General features: G+C 52.4%; 6 protein-coding genes across 6 annotated transcripts; 4 read left to right on the top strand and 2 right to left on the bottom strand.

Moving 5' to 3' along the window:
- Nucleotides 1-21: 21 nt before the first annotated feature.
- On the top strand, nt 22-1,096 carry PtrM4_023730 (OST3-OST6 domain containing protein; the record flags this gene model as incomplete). Its single annotated transcript, XM_001932145.2, has 2 exons — nt 22-372; nt 455-1,096. The coding sequence occupies 2 exons, from the start codon at nt 22-24 to the stop codon at nt 1,094-1,096; spliced, it is 993 nt and encodes a 330-aa protein (XP_001932180.1).
- A 494-nt stretch (nt 1,097-1,590) lies between these two features.
- Nucleotides 1,591-3,920, bottom strand: PtrM4_023720 (uncharacterized protein; the record flags this gene model as incomplete). Its single annotated transcript, XM_001932144.1, has 3 exons — nt 1,591-3,389; nt 3,438-3,798; nt 3,855-3,920. 3 exons carry the CDS (start codon nt 3,918-3,920, stop codon nt 1,591-1,593), a joined length of 2,226 nt encoding a protein of 741 aa, XP_001932179.1.
- Nucleotides 3,921-6,480: 2,560 nt separating this feature from the next.
- PtrM4_023710 (SfcA, Malic enzyme) lies at nt 6,481-8,360 on the top strand (the record flags this gene model as incomplete). The annotated part of the gene is made up of 4 exons (XM_001932142.2): nt 6,481-6,634; nt 6,683-6,795; nt 6,850-7,274; nt 7,325-8,360. 4 exons carry the CDS (start codon nt 6,481-6,483, stop codon nt 8,358-8,360), a joined length of 1,728 nt encoding a protein of 575 aa, XP_001932177.1.
- Nucleotides 8,361-10,404: 2,044 nt separating this feature from the next.
- PtrM4_023700 (Metaviral-G domain containing protein) lies at nt 10,405-11,046 on the top strand (the record flags this gene model as incomplete). The annotated part of the gene is made up of 3 exons (XM_001932141.2): nt 10,405-10,470; nt 10,520-10,573; nt 10,630-11,046. The coding sequence occupies 3 exons, from the start codon at nt 10,405-10,407 to the stop codon at nt 11,044-11,046; spliced, it is 537 nt and encodes a 178-aa protein (XP_001932176.2).
- A 517-nt stretch (nt 11,047-11,563) lies between these two features.
- On the top strand, nt 11,564-12,109 carry PtrM4_023690 (HMG17 domain containing protein; the record flags this gene model as incomplete). The annotated part of the gene is made up of 3 exons (XM_001932140.1): nt 11,564-11,599; nt 11,651-11,704; nt 11,762-12,109. The coding sequence occupies 3 exons, from the start codon at nt 11,564-11,566 to the stop codon at nt 12,107-12,109; spliced, it is 438 nt and encodes a 145-aa protein (XP_001932175.1).
- A 1,532-nt stretch (nt 12,110-13,641) lies between these two features.
- Nucleotides 13,642-15,433, bottom strand: PtrM4_023680 (Patatin; the record flags this gene model as incomplete). Its single annotated transcript, XM_001932138.2, has 2 exons — nt 13,642-14,857; nt 14,907-15,433. 2 exons carry the CDS (start codon nt 15,431-15,433, stop codon nt 13,642-13,644), a joined length of 1,743 nt encoding a protein of 580 aa, XP_001932173.2.
- Between the last annotated feature and the right edge of the window lie 230 nt (nt 15,434-15,663).

Genomic DNA, 15,663 nt, shown 5'->3' with positions numbered 1-15,663 from the left:
ACCCGCCCAGCAAACGACGCAATGCGGTGGCTACAATTCCTCACTGCCTCGCTGCTCCCCTTCACAGCTCTAGCAGCCAAGAAACCTACCGGCGACCGCTTCAATGACGCCCGCGCCAAGGCTCTCTCGCAAGGCCAGCCCATCAAGCTCGACGACGTCAGCTACTCGAAACTAACAAAAGCCCCGCGCGACTACGGCGTCACGGTTCTGTTGACGGCATTGGAAACGAGGTTCGGATGTACGCTCTGTCGCGAATTTCAGCCAGAGTGGAATCTGCTAGGCAAGAGCTGGTTGAAGGGTGATAAAGATGGTCAGACGAGGACAGTGTTTGGGACTTTGGATTTTGTGGATGGGAAAGCTACTTTCCAATCGGTATGTTTGAATCCTATTCATCCCATCTATGCAATTCACGCTGCTGCCAATATTCCGTAAGTACTAACAACCCGCCCAATAGCTGATGCTCCAAACCGCACCCGTCATCCTGTACTTCCCCCCCACCCTCGGCCCCAACGCAAAACCCGACGCCCAACCCGTCCGCTTCGACTTCACCGCCGGCCCGCAAACCGCCGAACAAATTCACGCTTGGGTCGCGCGCCAGGTCAAAACTGATGCTCCCATCCCTTCCGTGTCCCGCCCTATCAACTGGGTCAAGATCATCACCGTGACTGTCAGCGTGCTCGGCGGCATCACCGCTATCGCGGTTGCCTCGCCTTACATCGTGCCTATTCTGCAGAACCGCAACCTCTGGGCTGCCATCAGTCTCATCCTCGTCTTGCTCTTTACTAGCGGCCACATGTTCAACCACATCAGGAAGACGCCGTACGTGTCTGGAGACGGCAAGGGCGGTCTCAGCTACTTTGCTGGCGGCTTCAGCAGCCAGTATGGTCTTGAGTCGCAGATTGTGGCTGCTATTTATGGTGTCCTTTCTTTTGCGGCAATCTCTTTGGCGCTCAAGGTGCCCCGCATCAAGGACCCCCGCGCTCAGTCTTTTGCCGTCTTCTTATGGAGTGGCGTGCTGTTCGGTATGTACAGCTTCTTGCTCAGCGTCTTCCGCATCAAGAACGGTGGATATCCCTTCTGGCTACCTCCGTTCTAGAGGGTAGGTGGACAATAGTGTTTCGTAGACTTGCTGGGCTATCTAGCTTTAGGCAGTAAGCGAGAGTTTGGAAGAAAGGCATTCGAGCTCACGGCTTGAGCTGGGTGTAACCCTGTATCAACAATACATTTACTCAAACGGGCGTTTCAATGGACAGACCTAGAGAGTAAGAAGCTGGATTTGGTGCTCAAATTCAACATTTTTGGTTTTGTGGTGCCGGTTTTTTTTTCTGCAAAGAGCTATCAAAGTACCACCCAAAATGTTCTGATCAAAGTGAAAACTCCTCATTAGAGAAAAACTATAAACTACAATCTGGAATATCGTATACATCCATGAAATCGTATCATCCCGTATCAGACTACAAGAGAGAAATTCCTTTTTGCCCAGACTATCCGTCATGAAACCCATCGCCTTTACCCATTAGTCCCATACCGAGAAGGTAACCCCTTGCTATCCGCGAAAAAAACATACAAAGAAAGCAAGCAAGCTCATACTCAACCCATGGTCCTGGCGTGCAAGTCGAAAACATCGTTCCTCCAGCCGCCCTCATCCCAGTCATCAATGCGCTCTTCCGCACGCCTGCCTTCTTCCTCCCAAAGCTTGACCACACTGCCAGGTGCATATTTGCCTGCAAACACACCCTTGCCAGGTGCCCCAACACCAACCCTCGTGTAAAGATCGGGGTCATCGGCAGGTGTCAAACGCGTGATGACAGCCTTGACAAACGTCTTGAGATCCTCTGGGTCAGAGATCCTGGTCGCGCGGAGCCTCTCACGAGCAAATATGAGCTCGCGGTTAGCAGCGTGGATAGCATCTGCGATACCCTTTGCCATTTGCTTCTCTATGACCTTGCGGATAACGGGGCGGAGGAAGGGCTTGAGGATCCAACCGATGAGGCTAAACTTTGACTTGCGAAGGGTGTAGGAAAGCTTGTGGATGTGTACGCGGACAGCCTTGAGAGTGAGGATCTGTTCGAGCTTCTCCTTGCCGACTTCAACGTCCAAGTGAATGTCAATGCCGCGCTCATCGAGCTGGAAAGATGCGATACCTTCATCTGCGAGACGAAGGAGACCTGAGTGAGCGCGGAGGAGGAAGCCAACTTCATCTGCACTGAATGAAAGGCCGTCAATCTTGACGGTGAATTTCGAAGTGGCCTTGGATGCTACACGGAAGCGCGCCTTGCGGAGTTCAAAGTCGTTATAGGTTTCTACCTTGAAGCGGAAGGGAAGGAAGGAGGTATGGTTGACAGTTTTTCCCGGTTCGATGATCAGGTTCTCTAGCAACATGTCGACTTCTGGTGTGGAGACCTCTAGTCGAGGAATGGGAATGTACTGAATTGCCTGGATGCCGAGAGGAACGAAGACGTTGATGGCATCTTGGATCAGCTCGCTATTGGTGTTCGTGTGCATAGGTGACAATATGTTCCAGAGCTTCATCGTCGTGTTAATCATCTTTGCGATATCCTGATCTTGCGTGACTGCCATAAAGGTTCTCTGAGATTGCTCGAAGAACACATCAACATCCTGGCGAAGCGACGATTCGGTGCCGACACCCCTGGCCTTCTTGCGGAGCTCCTGGAACTTTTCGTCGACATGGTCGAAGAAGTCGGGGTCGGTCAGGAGCTTCTGCAGGGAGTTGCCAATGTCTGTGAGCAAGTCTTCGAACTCGGGATCTTTACGAGAGTGCTCCAAAACCTTGTGGAAAGCATCTTCGAGCTTATTCCATTCTTGCTTGTCCCCGAAAGAGCTTAAGAAAGTCCAGAAGTTCTTGACAGCCTTTTCCATCTCCCGGTTCGGTGTAACATCGGTTTCGAGCGTGCCCATGGCATCCTCCACTGTACGGGAGTATGCCATAGCATAGCGTTTCAGGAGCATGGCCAACACTGAGACTGAGTCGTTGTAGTCCCTCTTTTGCCTCAGGTTTGTGACTGTCTTCTTGAGGCGGTACAGCAGAGAATCGCCCTCGTCGCCTTGTAGCTTCTCGGCCAAGCTTATATCTGCGCCCTTGGCAACCTGGGCGACGCCATTTCCAACTACTTTGGCGACCTCAGCGACCTCGCCACCCAGATCTTCAGCCGAATGTGCTTGACCCTCGTCTGCGCCAGGTTCCTTGAGTGCCTTTTGTTCCTCCTGTGTAGGCTCAATCTTCTTTCCAGCCTCTTTCGCCACTTTGGACAAGGTGAAGGCAGTGTCTTTGAATACTTCGCGGCCCACGGTGTTGAGATCGGAGAGGAAGATACGGAAGTCGGAGTTGGTGAGAAGCAGAGAGCCAACGGTTTGCAGGCTGTGGTATGCTTTGGGCGTGTAAGAATATACTAATACAATGAATCAAGCAAACGTACCTGCAGTGGCATCTGCCTTTGCTTTCGACCTAGTTGTTCGTCGTACCATGTCACCCATATCTACAGAAACCCTCGACTTGGACAGATACCAGAGAAAGTCCTGGATCTGGTCTTCGCTGTTCTTGTGGTTCATTGTGTCGATGAACTGATGAAGCCATTGTTTGGTGAACTTGACCAGCAGACGGCCGGAGTCGCTCAGGTCTGGGTTCTCTGGGTTCAAAACATCTGCAGATAGCAAACTTCGCAGGTTGACGATGAGTTGTTCGTTGGATGGCATGAAACCCTTGGAAAGGGCCCTCCACATCTGGTACGAGTGGAGCTTCTGATGTACCTCTCTCTGCAGTGTCGTATCATCTCGATACTGGTAAATGCGGTCAGCGTGTTCATCTCGCGTTAACAAACTACGGCTGGACGTACCTGGGGCAACAACGGACGATGGTCCTCATCACGTTTGCGCGAGCCAAAGCACGACGAGAGAGACATTGTGATGCTACTTGTCGTTCTTCTGGTTGAGAAAGTTCAATTGAGGTAAACAAGACACGGAGGAAGCTCTGCTGGGGCGCACTGCCCGCTTCTAGGCAATCAGACGCGTTGGTCAAGATGACGAGGGAGCTAGGCATGCGACGTCATGCCGCTCGTCGATCCGCGGCTCCACATATGCGCCAAGACCATCACCCCAAGCCTATGGTTCGTGCATCGCATCGCAACTTCCTTGTGTGCTATATGATGCTGCTCTGACGAGGGGATAAATACTTTTGAAGTGCAGCGCGTAAAGAAGACATAGGGACAGTTCTGAAGCTTAGAGCTATACGCTCTTGGTTCGACTTCCTTACGATAAGCTTATGATAAGAAAATCTGAACTAGGAGAGCAATCCATAGCGCCAATCGATAAGGTCAACAAGCCAAGGCAGCATCGTGAATTATAGCGTAGTGGTTTCGTCCAAGAAGTTCTGTGTTCATAGCTCAGGCTGTTAAAAACAGGTTCTTAGCAAGCTAGGTGATATAGACATAACCACCGGAGCTCTCTCCGCAGCTGGGCAAGGCTGTGAATCAGTCGAGCGACCGCAGATTCGCATATAAGTCTCCTTTCCAGTTTTTGAACTTTAGCTGGTGCAGCACATGACGCTGACACGGTGTGAAGTATGCGGAAGTCCCTACATACAGGTATCGGAATTCGGGACATAGGAGGCTGACATTGGAAGTTGTATCCTTGACGATTTCGTAAGCTTCGGGGAAGCGACATACCTGACACACATGATGAGCTCCGAAGGAACCCTCTGTACCATTCCTGCCGATGCATGTTTGCTTTGACCACGTCGCATCATGCAAGCCCAGGCATCCAGAACCAAGGCCTACTTGACTCGTCGGCCAAGCCTGTCACGGGACCTGACAGCTGCATACAGATGCAGTTACAGCTCTGCTGCAGGCTAGAGCGTCGCGTTCAGCATTCGAAATCCCATCGATGGTTGATGCTTGCGCACTAAGTGTGTATCGACATGATGATACGCGTCGGACAAATGATGGGTTGCAACAAAGTCCGTATCCTCCCGTGGTGTCGCGGACTGTGGGGTCGCGTGTCCCAATACCCGGAAGAGGAGAACTGGACGCGGCGGTTGTCTTGCCTAAGCCATCAAGCTTCCCCCACAACCACGGGTGATCCACTGTAGCTGCATCTGCAGCTGTTGGCCGGCGGTTTCCCCACGGTAGTGCCAAGGGGCATCGAAGACGATGGCTACTCAGACGTGAACCGTGAAGACGGGACCAGCCTTTGCGGGTGCACATGCTCAGGCACTCTAGCATGTCTAGGGTGGCCTAATTACTTTGTTACAGGTTCAGGCGAAGAAAGATGGGAGTTGCGCACGCCCGCGTCCTGCACGTCTGCACGCCCCAACGGTCCGTTAGCAAGGGGCCAGGGGGGATGCGCAATGTTGCCGTTGGTTTAAAAAAAAAAGTTGCGCCCGCGGCTCCGCTGCGGTAAAAAGGTAGAAAGCAACACACACCGCCCCTGTTGATTAGCAAGCCGCTGGGTCGGGGTGCATCTTTGGAGCCGAATGCGGACCCGCGAGAGGAGACGGTGTAGACTTGGACTATTGAACTGGGTAACGCAAAGGTTTCCAGGCATCTTGGTGGCGAAGGGAGTGAGACGACTGCCGTAAGATCAACGTGCTTATTAATAAACATGGTGTTGCAGACGGGTGGTGCGCATTGACAAAAAGAAATGAAATGCCTCGATGCCCGACCCGACAAGTGCTCGTAACGAGCAGGACGAAGTCGGAGGGCAAAAGTTTAGTACTTTCCGAATAGAATGGACAGCACATGTGCAGTACGTACAACAGAAGCCGATGGTGGCTCAGCGCCAATCGGCTGCTGTCTAATCGTTTGCCATCATCATCAACAAGAATATAGACATGGGGACGCATATGCATATTGAGTTGAAGCCAGTGCGATGGGTCCCAGCAGCCGTTCCGAATGCTCCCGAAGATATGCACGGTCAGTCGTGGCCCCTGGTCCCTTGCTATCCGGCCGCTGTGGCTGTGACAGGGCAACTCGTCCATCGGCAATCTACCCAGGTCTCACAGGACAAATTCTGGAACAGGTGCGGATAGACGGCAGGGGCTTGCAAAGAAGACGTGCTTGAAGTGAAGGAGATGAACAGCTCTCCAAGAAGCCTGTGATGCGAATAAAAACGTGGTAGACGGGCAAATAGTATCCCCGCGCAGGGCAGTTCGCGTAAATGTCACCATCTTGGGCGGGTCCATGCTTCCTCTACAGGCACACTTTGACGGCGAGAACGGATCTCCTCACAGATGACTGTTGCGGAACCTAGACCCCTCCCGATAGGCTCCTGGTTATGTAGGCCCCTTCTCCGCGCGCCCTAGGCGGGCTGTCTTCCAATTCCTTTTCAATTGCCGAAGCGTGGTTTCAGCTCATTTCAATGCACCGATTCAGACCGCTTATAAAAGTCACGGCGCCCGCCCAAGGCCTTCGCTTTCAAACCCAAAAACCCAACCTTCGTTATATGGCCACAGTATCAACACAGAATATGCCCTCAGCCATTCGACCAGCCATGCCTCGCCAATTGAGTACCACGTCCGGAGACTACGATCTTTCCTACACGCCCGATGTCCGCAGGAGCCTGGGCACATACGGACTCACACCGCCGGCGGTGGAGAGTTACGACACCCAGACCGACCGATGTGAGTACTTCTGGTATTGCTAGATTGACCCCAGCTGACCCTGTATAGGCCTTAAACTCCTGGCTATGAAGTCGGCGCCCATTGAGAAGTTCCAGTACCTCACCCACCTCAAGGCCACCAACCCACATCTCTTCTACAGGCTGCTGTCAGAGAACATCAAGGTATGCAGTGGCGACTGAGACTCTGCAATAAGCACGTAGCTTACCCGTCCACAGGAAATCACTCCCCTCATCTACACCCCCACCGTCGGCGAGGCCTGCGTACGATGGCACGAGATCTGGACACAACCCGAGGGCATGTACCTCTCGTGGAGCGACCGAGGCAACCTCCGCAGGATCCTCGACAACTGGCCTCACGAGGTTGACATCACTGTCCTCACAGATGGTTCCCGTATCCTGGGTCTCGGTGATCTTGGTGTGAACGGCATGGGTATTCCTGTCGGCAAGTTGGCTCTGTACACTGCCTGCGCTGGTATCAAGCCGGACAGCACCCTGCCCCTCACCCTTGATTTGGGAACTAGCAACGAGAAACTCCGCAACGACCCTCTGTACATGGGTTCAAGGATGCCCAAGGTCACCGCTGCCCAGGAGAAGGAGTTCCTCGACGAGCTCATGGCCGCCCTTACCGACAAATGGCCAAGGTACGTAATACGCACTCTTCATGCTCTTCTAGCCGCTAACTGCCCAACAGCATTGTCATCCAATTCGAGGATTTCAAGAACCCCTTCCCCGCCCTAGAGCGCTACCAGAACCAGTACGCCATGTTCAACGACGACGTCCAGGGAACTGGTGCCGTCATTGTCGGTGGCTTCATCAACGCCATCAGGGCGTCTGGTGTCCCGGCCAAGGACCACAGGGCTATTTTCCTTGGTGCTGGTAGTGCCGGTGTTGGTGTTGCCAAGCAGATTGTCGAATACTTCATCAAGGAGGGTTTGACAGAGGATGAGGCCCGCCACAAGTTCTGGTTCGTCGACTCCAACGGTCTCGTCACACTTGACCGTGGCGACAGGCTGGCTGAGCACAAGGTCTACTTTGCCCGTGACGATAACCAGGGCCGCCAGTACCAGTCGCTCGCCCGTATTATCGACTACGTTCAGCCTACCATTCTCATGGGTCTGTCAACCATTGGTGGCGCTTTCAACTCTGACATTCTCACCCGCATGGCCAAGCTGAACAACCGACCCATCATCTTCCCCCTCTCCAACCCCTCCAGCAAATCCGAGTGCACATTCGAGGAGGCTGTCATCGCTACCGAGGGCCGCTGCCTGTTCGCTTCCGGTTCTCCCTTCCCGTCACTGGAGTGGGAGGGCAAGCTGCTTACCCCCGGTCAGGGAAACAACATGTATGTGTTCCCTGGTATCGGCCTCGGTGCCATCGTCTGCAAAGCTGTGTCCATCACTCAAGACATGATCTACGCCTCCGCCGAATCACTATCAACCTCTCTGAACAAGCAGGAGGTTGCCGATGGCTGGCTATACCCCGACATCCGCCGTATCCGCGAGGTCTCCGTCGTTGTGACCCGTGGTGTCATCCGTGCGGCCCAGAAGAACGGTGTTGACCGTGCCGTTGAGCTACGAGGCCTCACAGATGCTCAACTTGATGCCCACATCAAGAAGAGCATGTACGACCCCTACACTGAGGGTCAGTACTTTGACAAGAAGCTCGTTCACTTGAACGGCAAGCCCAACGGCCACTCCTCCAACATCAGCGAGCACTCTCAGTTGTAGTTATTCTTCTCTTCCACACGTCCTCGGCGTCTGAACAGAGATACCGAGGATATTCATTTTCCCCTTTTCAATCATCACGTCATTTAGATTCAGCAACGGACCAAAAGATTTTCTTTCTGTGGGAGGACTGGATGGTTGCGATACCCTACTACACTACCGCTCCTCACATGACACTTGTAGTACCTACGGCTGACCTCCAAACATGGTGCAACTGGGCGTACCTTTTTACCTGTTAGGGTTTGACAATTCAATTTGTTATAGATGAACTCCCTTTCTGCCTTTGATGCCTCGATAATATGAGTTTCATGTCTTTGGAAATTTGACTTGCCCACTTGCTGCCTGTGACTCTGTGACTTCCTTCCTTCCGACAGGTCCGTTCAATCCCATGTCGACATGTCGATCCCCCCATATCGGCTATACTATCTACACCGCCACGCCACCGCCACCACCACATGTCTCATCATGTACCCCCTCCGCCTCACAAAACGAAACTCCGTGTCCCGTATCGGCACCCCCTCCCTTATCCGAAAAATACTGTCAGTCCACAATCAACAATCAGCCTGTGCCATATCTCAGCCATAATGTTTCATGATATATCCCGTCGGTTATCACATCCTCTCCATATGCGACGATGAAATCAAGTCAAGTCCGTATGCAGTCATGTCCACCCCCACCCCACACACGCACATATATTAACCAACCCCCCCCCCCCCCCCACGCCAATGCAATGCGCAAAAGTGACAGCCTGACAGCCAGCACTGGCGTCCCGGGTTCCGTTCAAGGTACCGTACTGGCGTGCTGTGCGTGCTGCGGGAGCTCCCGCTTACTTAGTAGGGGACCCACTTCCACCGGTCACCCACCCATGGGGGTCAATTGACCGGGGTTTGCAGCTCAAATCCGGGGTGTATATGCGATTCCGGGGTTCGGAAGTGCAAGGGAGGGTACTTAAGTGGGAATCGGGGTTGGGGTGGTCGGAGGTCGGATGTCGGGGTGTTTATCGGGTGGTTTGGTACGGGGGATTGGTAGTAGATCAGGATGGGGACTAGGTTGAGATGGGATTGGAAGGGGTCAAGGGGTTTTCGTGGATAGGTATATAGGGCTGGTGTTGTTTGATCTTGTCTAGGAGTGGGTGGGTGGGTGTGGGTGTGGTAATGTGCCGAGATATTCGCCGAGGCTGTGAAGGTGGGTGTTTTGGGGGATGGGTGTGGGTAGTGTACTGTTGCACTGTCTTTCTTTGCATACCTAAAATTCATTTCGATACATCCTTCAAATTCTCATGGTCTTTTCATCTTGCTTTGGGTGTTTGGTTCGTTGAGTTCACTGTTGTGGTATTTCGCTACATACCTAGGTACGTACATAACACATGCACTATCACGATGATCGATTCAGATCATCGCATGCGATATAGCGATGATCGATTCGGATAGTTGAATGCGACATAAAGATGATTAGATTCACTGTACGGGCTCCTTACAATTGTATCAAACTGTCAAATTCATAACATGCGCCGCTGGTTGTTTAAGCAAGCTTTTGAGGCAATTGTTTGTGTTCAAGATGTGCATATGATAGGAATCGTTTCTTAGTGACTTAAAAAAAGGTCAATAGGCCTGGTGTGTGACAAGTTGCAGACGGCTCTTAGCATGCTGTCAGTCAAAGCTGCGCACTAGGATCGACCATGTACGCTTACACAATACAGACATTGCGCGTCATCGAAATCAAATCTACCTGGATGTATCTAGAGCATATAGATTTTCGTGTTGAAGCCCCACTCTGTTGCTGTGCAGCGACATCGTTGCCAAGACATTAAGATTCACCTACACTGCGCATGCTGCCTGTTAGCCAGTGAACCACGCGTGCAATCTCATCGTGAGAAGTTTCGCTTCTGCCTTAAGCGAGCCCCACATAGTATCACTTACAGTCCTGGAGTGCTAAACCTAACATCGAGCTCTCATCTCCACTGCTTCCTCTTATCTTGTCTGTTTCCTCTGACGTCGGTGGATCGCCCTCGCTTGCTGCTCTGACTTCTGCTCTCACGACCAGCATCATGTCTGAAACCGACGGCAAGGCCAAGGCAGTGGCTGGCAAGGCAGGTTGGACTGATCACGAAGTCGTATGTTCATCACGAGCTCTTCTACTGCGATAACACTAACATTCATCAGCTCGTATACCTCTTCAGCGCCATGGACACTGCCGACTGGACAATTGATTACAACGTAAGTTGCCTACATCTCTCGACAGATACAAAGTATCCCAAGCTAACATGTCACAGACTGCGCCTATTCCTGAGGGTCGCAACGTCAGTGGCTGCCGTCAGAAGATCAACAGGATCAAGGTCGCCCTAAAGCCCGAGATCGACGCCCTCAAGGCCGGTGTGGCCTTTGATGGTCCCGACTCTACTGCTGTGACTACGACTCCAGCCAAGAAGCCTGCGACCCCTCGTAAACGCAAGGCCAAGACTGATGAGAACGACACCGATAACGAGGTTACCCCCAAGACCACCCCCAAGAAGTCCCGCGGTAGATCCAAGAAGCAGTCAGCGACCCCAAAAGACGATGAAATTGACAACACTACCGTCAAGGTCGACCCTGAGGACAACTCTGAGGACAACTTTGAGGACAACTTTGAGGACAACTTTGAGGACAACTTTGAGGACAACTTTGAGGACAACTTTGAGGATGAAATCTAAGTGCTTTGAGAATTTTACGAAACGATCAGACAACTCTTCGAAGATTTATGTCATGAAGAATTGGTGCTGATGGGTATTTCGGAGTTTGGAAATGGGTAGCAGGCTCTGAGTTTTCCGGCACGATAAATAGCTACATCTTCTTGCCCAGCACAAAGGCCTTTACAGTTCAAAAATTGAATAGGGCGGTGCACTTAGCAGAGAGCGCATGGATGCACAGCCAACTACACATAAATCTACTCTCGTACTTGCACTTGCCCTGAGACTACGTGACTCATGTGTGACCAAGTCGCCTTCACCCCATCTCCTCCCCCGCTCTCACAGTCGTCTCGACAACCAGACCAATCCCAACTAGTGGCATCACACATAGCCCCACCATATAAGTCTGGAATACCTCAACCTCTTACCCTCTTACCTTCCTCCACCATACCTCCACTTGCTAGCTTACCACCATCACAGCACCCAACCTCAAGCCCCATCTACAGAACACACCAGCAACATCAACAAGACATAGAAAAGAATGTCTTCACAAGCAGCTTGGACTGACAAGGAGCGCGTACGTACTCACTTCGTCAAGCTTTCCTCCTACTCTCTAACCTCCCATCAGCTGACCTACCTCTTCGCTCTGATCGAGAAGTCCAACGTCAAGTTCGACTACAACGTAAGTCGCCACTGTGTCTACCCAAATGACGTTCCTCCCACTGATAGTCGGCTCCAGGCTACTCCACGTCCTGAAGGTCGCACCGTCGTCGCGTGCCAGCGCATGATGGAGCGCCTGAAGTCGACTCTCAAGAATGAGCTGGAGGCGTTGTACGAAGGCAGGCCCATCGAGGAGCGCACGCCAAAGAAGGCTATTCCTACTAGTACTCCACGCAAGCGCAAGGCCAAGGCTGCCGATGCAGACGCTGAGTCTCCCACTACTCCTTCCAAGCGCGGCCGCAAGAACAAGAACAAGTCCGAAGCCGTTGTCGAGGAGGATGCTGCCGCCGATGCCGATGACGAGAGGAAGGAAGCTGGTGTCAAGCATGAGCCTAAGAACGATGACGAAGATGAGGAGGAAATCTAACTCCTTGGTCTACTGCTACTCCGGCTCCATCTTTCATAGTTTGGCGATTTCGTACGAACGCATGGGGCTTTAGCGATCTACTTCAGAGTTTGCTTAGCATAGTTGCTCAGCATGATCGGCGAACTTTGGCAAGATGCTCAAAAGGGTATCTTGAAGCATAGTTCTTGAAAGACGTGCGAATCAGGAAAACATCAGAATCATACTCTTGTCCATCATCTTACTTCTGTCCATCATGCTCCTCTTGACCCCACGTGCAAAAATCTACTTACTCACTTCCATTGCACCCTGGTACAACCGAACTTTATGACTAAAATTACAAGTATCATCGCACTCACTTTCACCTGGTGTAATTTGCACGCGCCACAAGACACACTCTCACCACTCACACCCCCATCTTAGTCCACAGCTACCTTCATAAGAACCCTCTCACCCCACCTTCCCACTATCTCTTCTTCTTCTCCCCCAGCGACAAACCTTTTCTTACTCGCACCAACCCCACAAACACACTTTTCAACATCTAGCTTCCAGCTCCCATCACCAACAACACCAACACCACAACCCACAATGTCAGACACCGAAAAAGCCTCCACCACCCCCAACGGTAAAGGATGGACCGATCGCCAGCGCGTACGTCTCACCCCCACTAACCCCTCCTTCACAATAAACATGTACTAACTCTACAACCAAAGCTTGCATACTACTTCTCCTTCGTCGAACACTCGAATGTGAAACTTGACTTCTTGGTACGTACCCTCCCATCTCCATCTCCCCTCCTCCCTTCTCCCTCTACCCTCCCTCCCCACACCACCACTAACGCCCAACCAGACCGCCCCCCGCCCCGCTGGAAAATCCGTTGGCGCATGCCGCATCATGGTCGACCGACTCAAGGGAACGCTGAAAGCCGACCTCGCCGCTCTACGCGGTGAAGACGAAGCCGAGGGCGAAGACGGAGACGGAAATGAGACCAAGACCAAGGTTAAGAAGCCTATTACACCGTGTAAGCGGAAGAGCAAGGGTGATGCTGCTGGCGAAAGAGACGGTACGCCTACGAAAAGGGGGCGGAAGAAGAAGAAGAGTGAGGAGAAGGAGGTTGTTGTTGCTGATGAGGAGGAGTGAGGTCTGTCAGTATTGGTTGCTCAGCATGATTGATACGTACGATGCGGATGTATGTGCGTGTGAGCGAAGCTGAGCCAACACAAGACGACACTGCACTGCACAGCACTGCACTGCACAGCACTGCACAGCTCTGTGGAGCATGGAAATGGGAGTTAGTTCTTTTGGAAACGAGGGGAGATTGAGAACAAATGCGATGCAGACTCGACAGAATCAGTAATAAAAACATTGAATGGGTATCTAAACTATCTCATCAAGCCGTCCAATTTCCTTGAATCAGCCGTGTGTTCAACAAGTCGTTATTATCAATCTTCATAAGAAAAAGTGAGGTTCATCAACGACATCCAGCCACCTCTTCGAACGCAAAAATCCTTGCCGAAGCAAATATATACAACTTCCATACCCTACTTTCCGCATCATCAACGAGTATAATCCGGTTTCGTAGCTTTATTAACAATCGGCGGCGGGCCATCAGTATCCGGGTATGGCAATGGCGCTCCAGGCGGCGGTCTAGAAAACGCCGATCCAGCAGGCGGCGATAAGCGACCAAGGGGTGACAAAGGTCGTGGCCTAAGATCATCTTGTAGGGGAGTCTTTGGAGGTCTGGGTGGTGCGTTTGATAACCGGTCGTCCCAGCTAGTTGCAGAGCTGAGCATGGATATCGGTCTTCCGGCTGAGAATTGCTCGTCTGAGCGACGGCCAGGGGAGATAAGCTCGCCGGAATGTCGGGGTAGGAGGTCAGTCCAGCCGTCTGTGCTTGCGGAGTGAGGATACTCTTCTGAGGTTACTACTAGGTACTTGTCGCTATCGGACGGTCGGCGGTCGTCTGGCGGGGGCCGGAAGGCGGGATGTATGTTTGTGTAATACTCTGGTGCAAGTTCTTCGGCGGGTAGTTCCACTGCCATGGGCGCTGGATCGGGAACGCCTGGAAGAGGCTTGTTTGGCGCCTGAGCACCGGCTGAGTATGGTGACTCTCCCTTCGCAGCGCGCTCCCATCGCACTTTGGCGAAGTGTATCCTCGCTATTTTTGCTGCAGCGTCCAGGGTCATGCCCTGTACAGTCTTCTCTGCCAAATACATGCGGGTGTTGGTGCTGATTTCTGCCAAGGCGTTCCACTCGTTCATTCCGAATTCACCAACACCAACATTTACATTCAGGCGGTAGTAGTTTTCCGGATTCACATGCCGTTTCGCGAGGTGATCCTTCATCTCCTTGTGTGTTCTTTCGCAGTCTTCGATCTTTAGGATGAGTTTCCTCCTCGCCTCGGCAAAATCGCCCATGCCACCTGCAATGAAGCTCTCCCACCACAAGTGCTGTTGAGCATTTGTGCCCTCTGGTCGTTTTCCGGTACCGATGCTTACGAAAACACCAACGTCACGCCCGGGCCATTCATTACAGACGGCTTCGTCAAGAGCCATTGGGGCTGGGTTGTACTTTCCAGAGCCTTCATCAAGAAAAACGGACTGGCCAATCTGGATGGGCTTAAAAGCCAACGCAGTTGCGGAAGTAGCTCGGCCGGCTTGCCATATTGTCGCGTTGGGTTCGATGGGGGGCTCTTTGCGTGAGTCGTAAGAGCGTAGGAGGATCTGGCCACCGCCAGACTTTCTCGTGCCTTTGTAGACGGCTGTTACGGCACTGCACATAGTCAGTTCTCTGTTAGACGAAGATTAGACACTTCACTCACGTTTTGGTGCGCTCCTCACGGTTGTCGTAGAGCAGAGCATGGGGGTTCCCCCATTTCATGGCAGCTATCCGCATGCTCACGGGCGTCATACCAATCTGGCTGTAGTTGCTGGCATTACTAGCGCTCCTTTGCATACGGCCAGATATGGCACTTCCGGGGGTCATGGGTGGTGCGTCACGTCCATCGTGATTGTCGTTACCCTCGTCATCGTAGATGGTGTGTTCCCGTACACATTGCATGATAGCCTCCTCCAGTTTCGAAGCCTTGAACAGTGTTGACCGATATGGTATGCCAGCAAATGTCTTGTCTGTCTCAAACACTCTTCTTGTCATGCGGACGTAGACGTCTTTGCACGTTTCGACGTCCATCCTTAGGCGGCCCAGCATTATGGCGATCAGACCGCCAGTGCCAGTGCCTACTATGAGGTCGAAATGTTCGCATGGTTTTGGTACTTCGTTTCGTTTTGGGGCTCGGCCTTCTGTCTCGACAAAAGTTCGGTGCATCAATTCTTGTAGAATGATGAGCATGGAATATCCCCGCACGCCTCCGCCATCTGTCACGCGCGTTAGCACCTGTCGTATCGAAGCCGTGATGTCGCCGACGTACCTAATGAAAGAATGCGCAACGGCGGACCCTTTGTTGTGTCTTTCCGGCGCACTCCGTTTAACGCCATATCCGAGGTAGTTTGCGCGCTGGTTGTGGGAGAGCAGGGTATTCGCAGGGCCAAGGTTGGGTGCTGCCTTTGCGATGCGTGTGC

Source organism: Pyrenophora tritici-repentis, chromosome 1 (genome assembly GCF_003171515.1).
Source record: "Pyrenophora tritici-repentis strain M4 chromosome 1, whole genome shotgun sequence".
Lineage (NCBI taxonomy): Eukaryota > Fungi > Ascomycota > Dothideomycetes > Pleosporales > Pleosporaceae > Pyrenophora > Pyrenophora tritici-repentis.
This window is presented reverse-complemented; position numbering and strand designations above follow the sequence as displayed.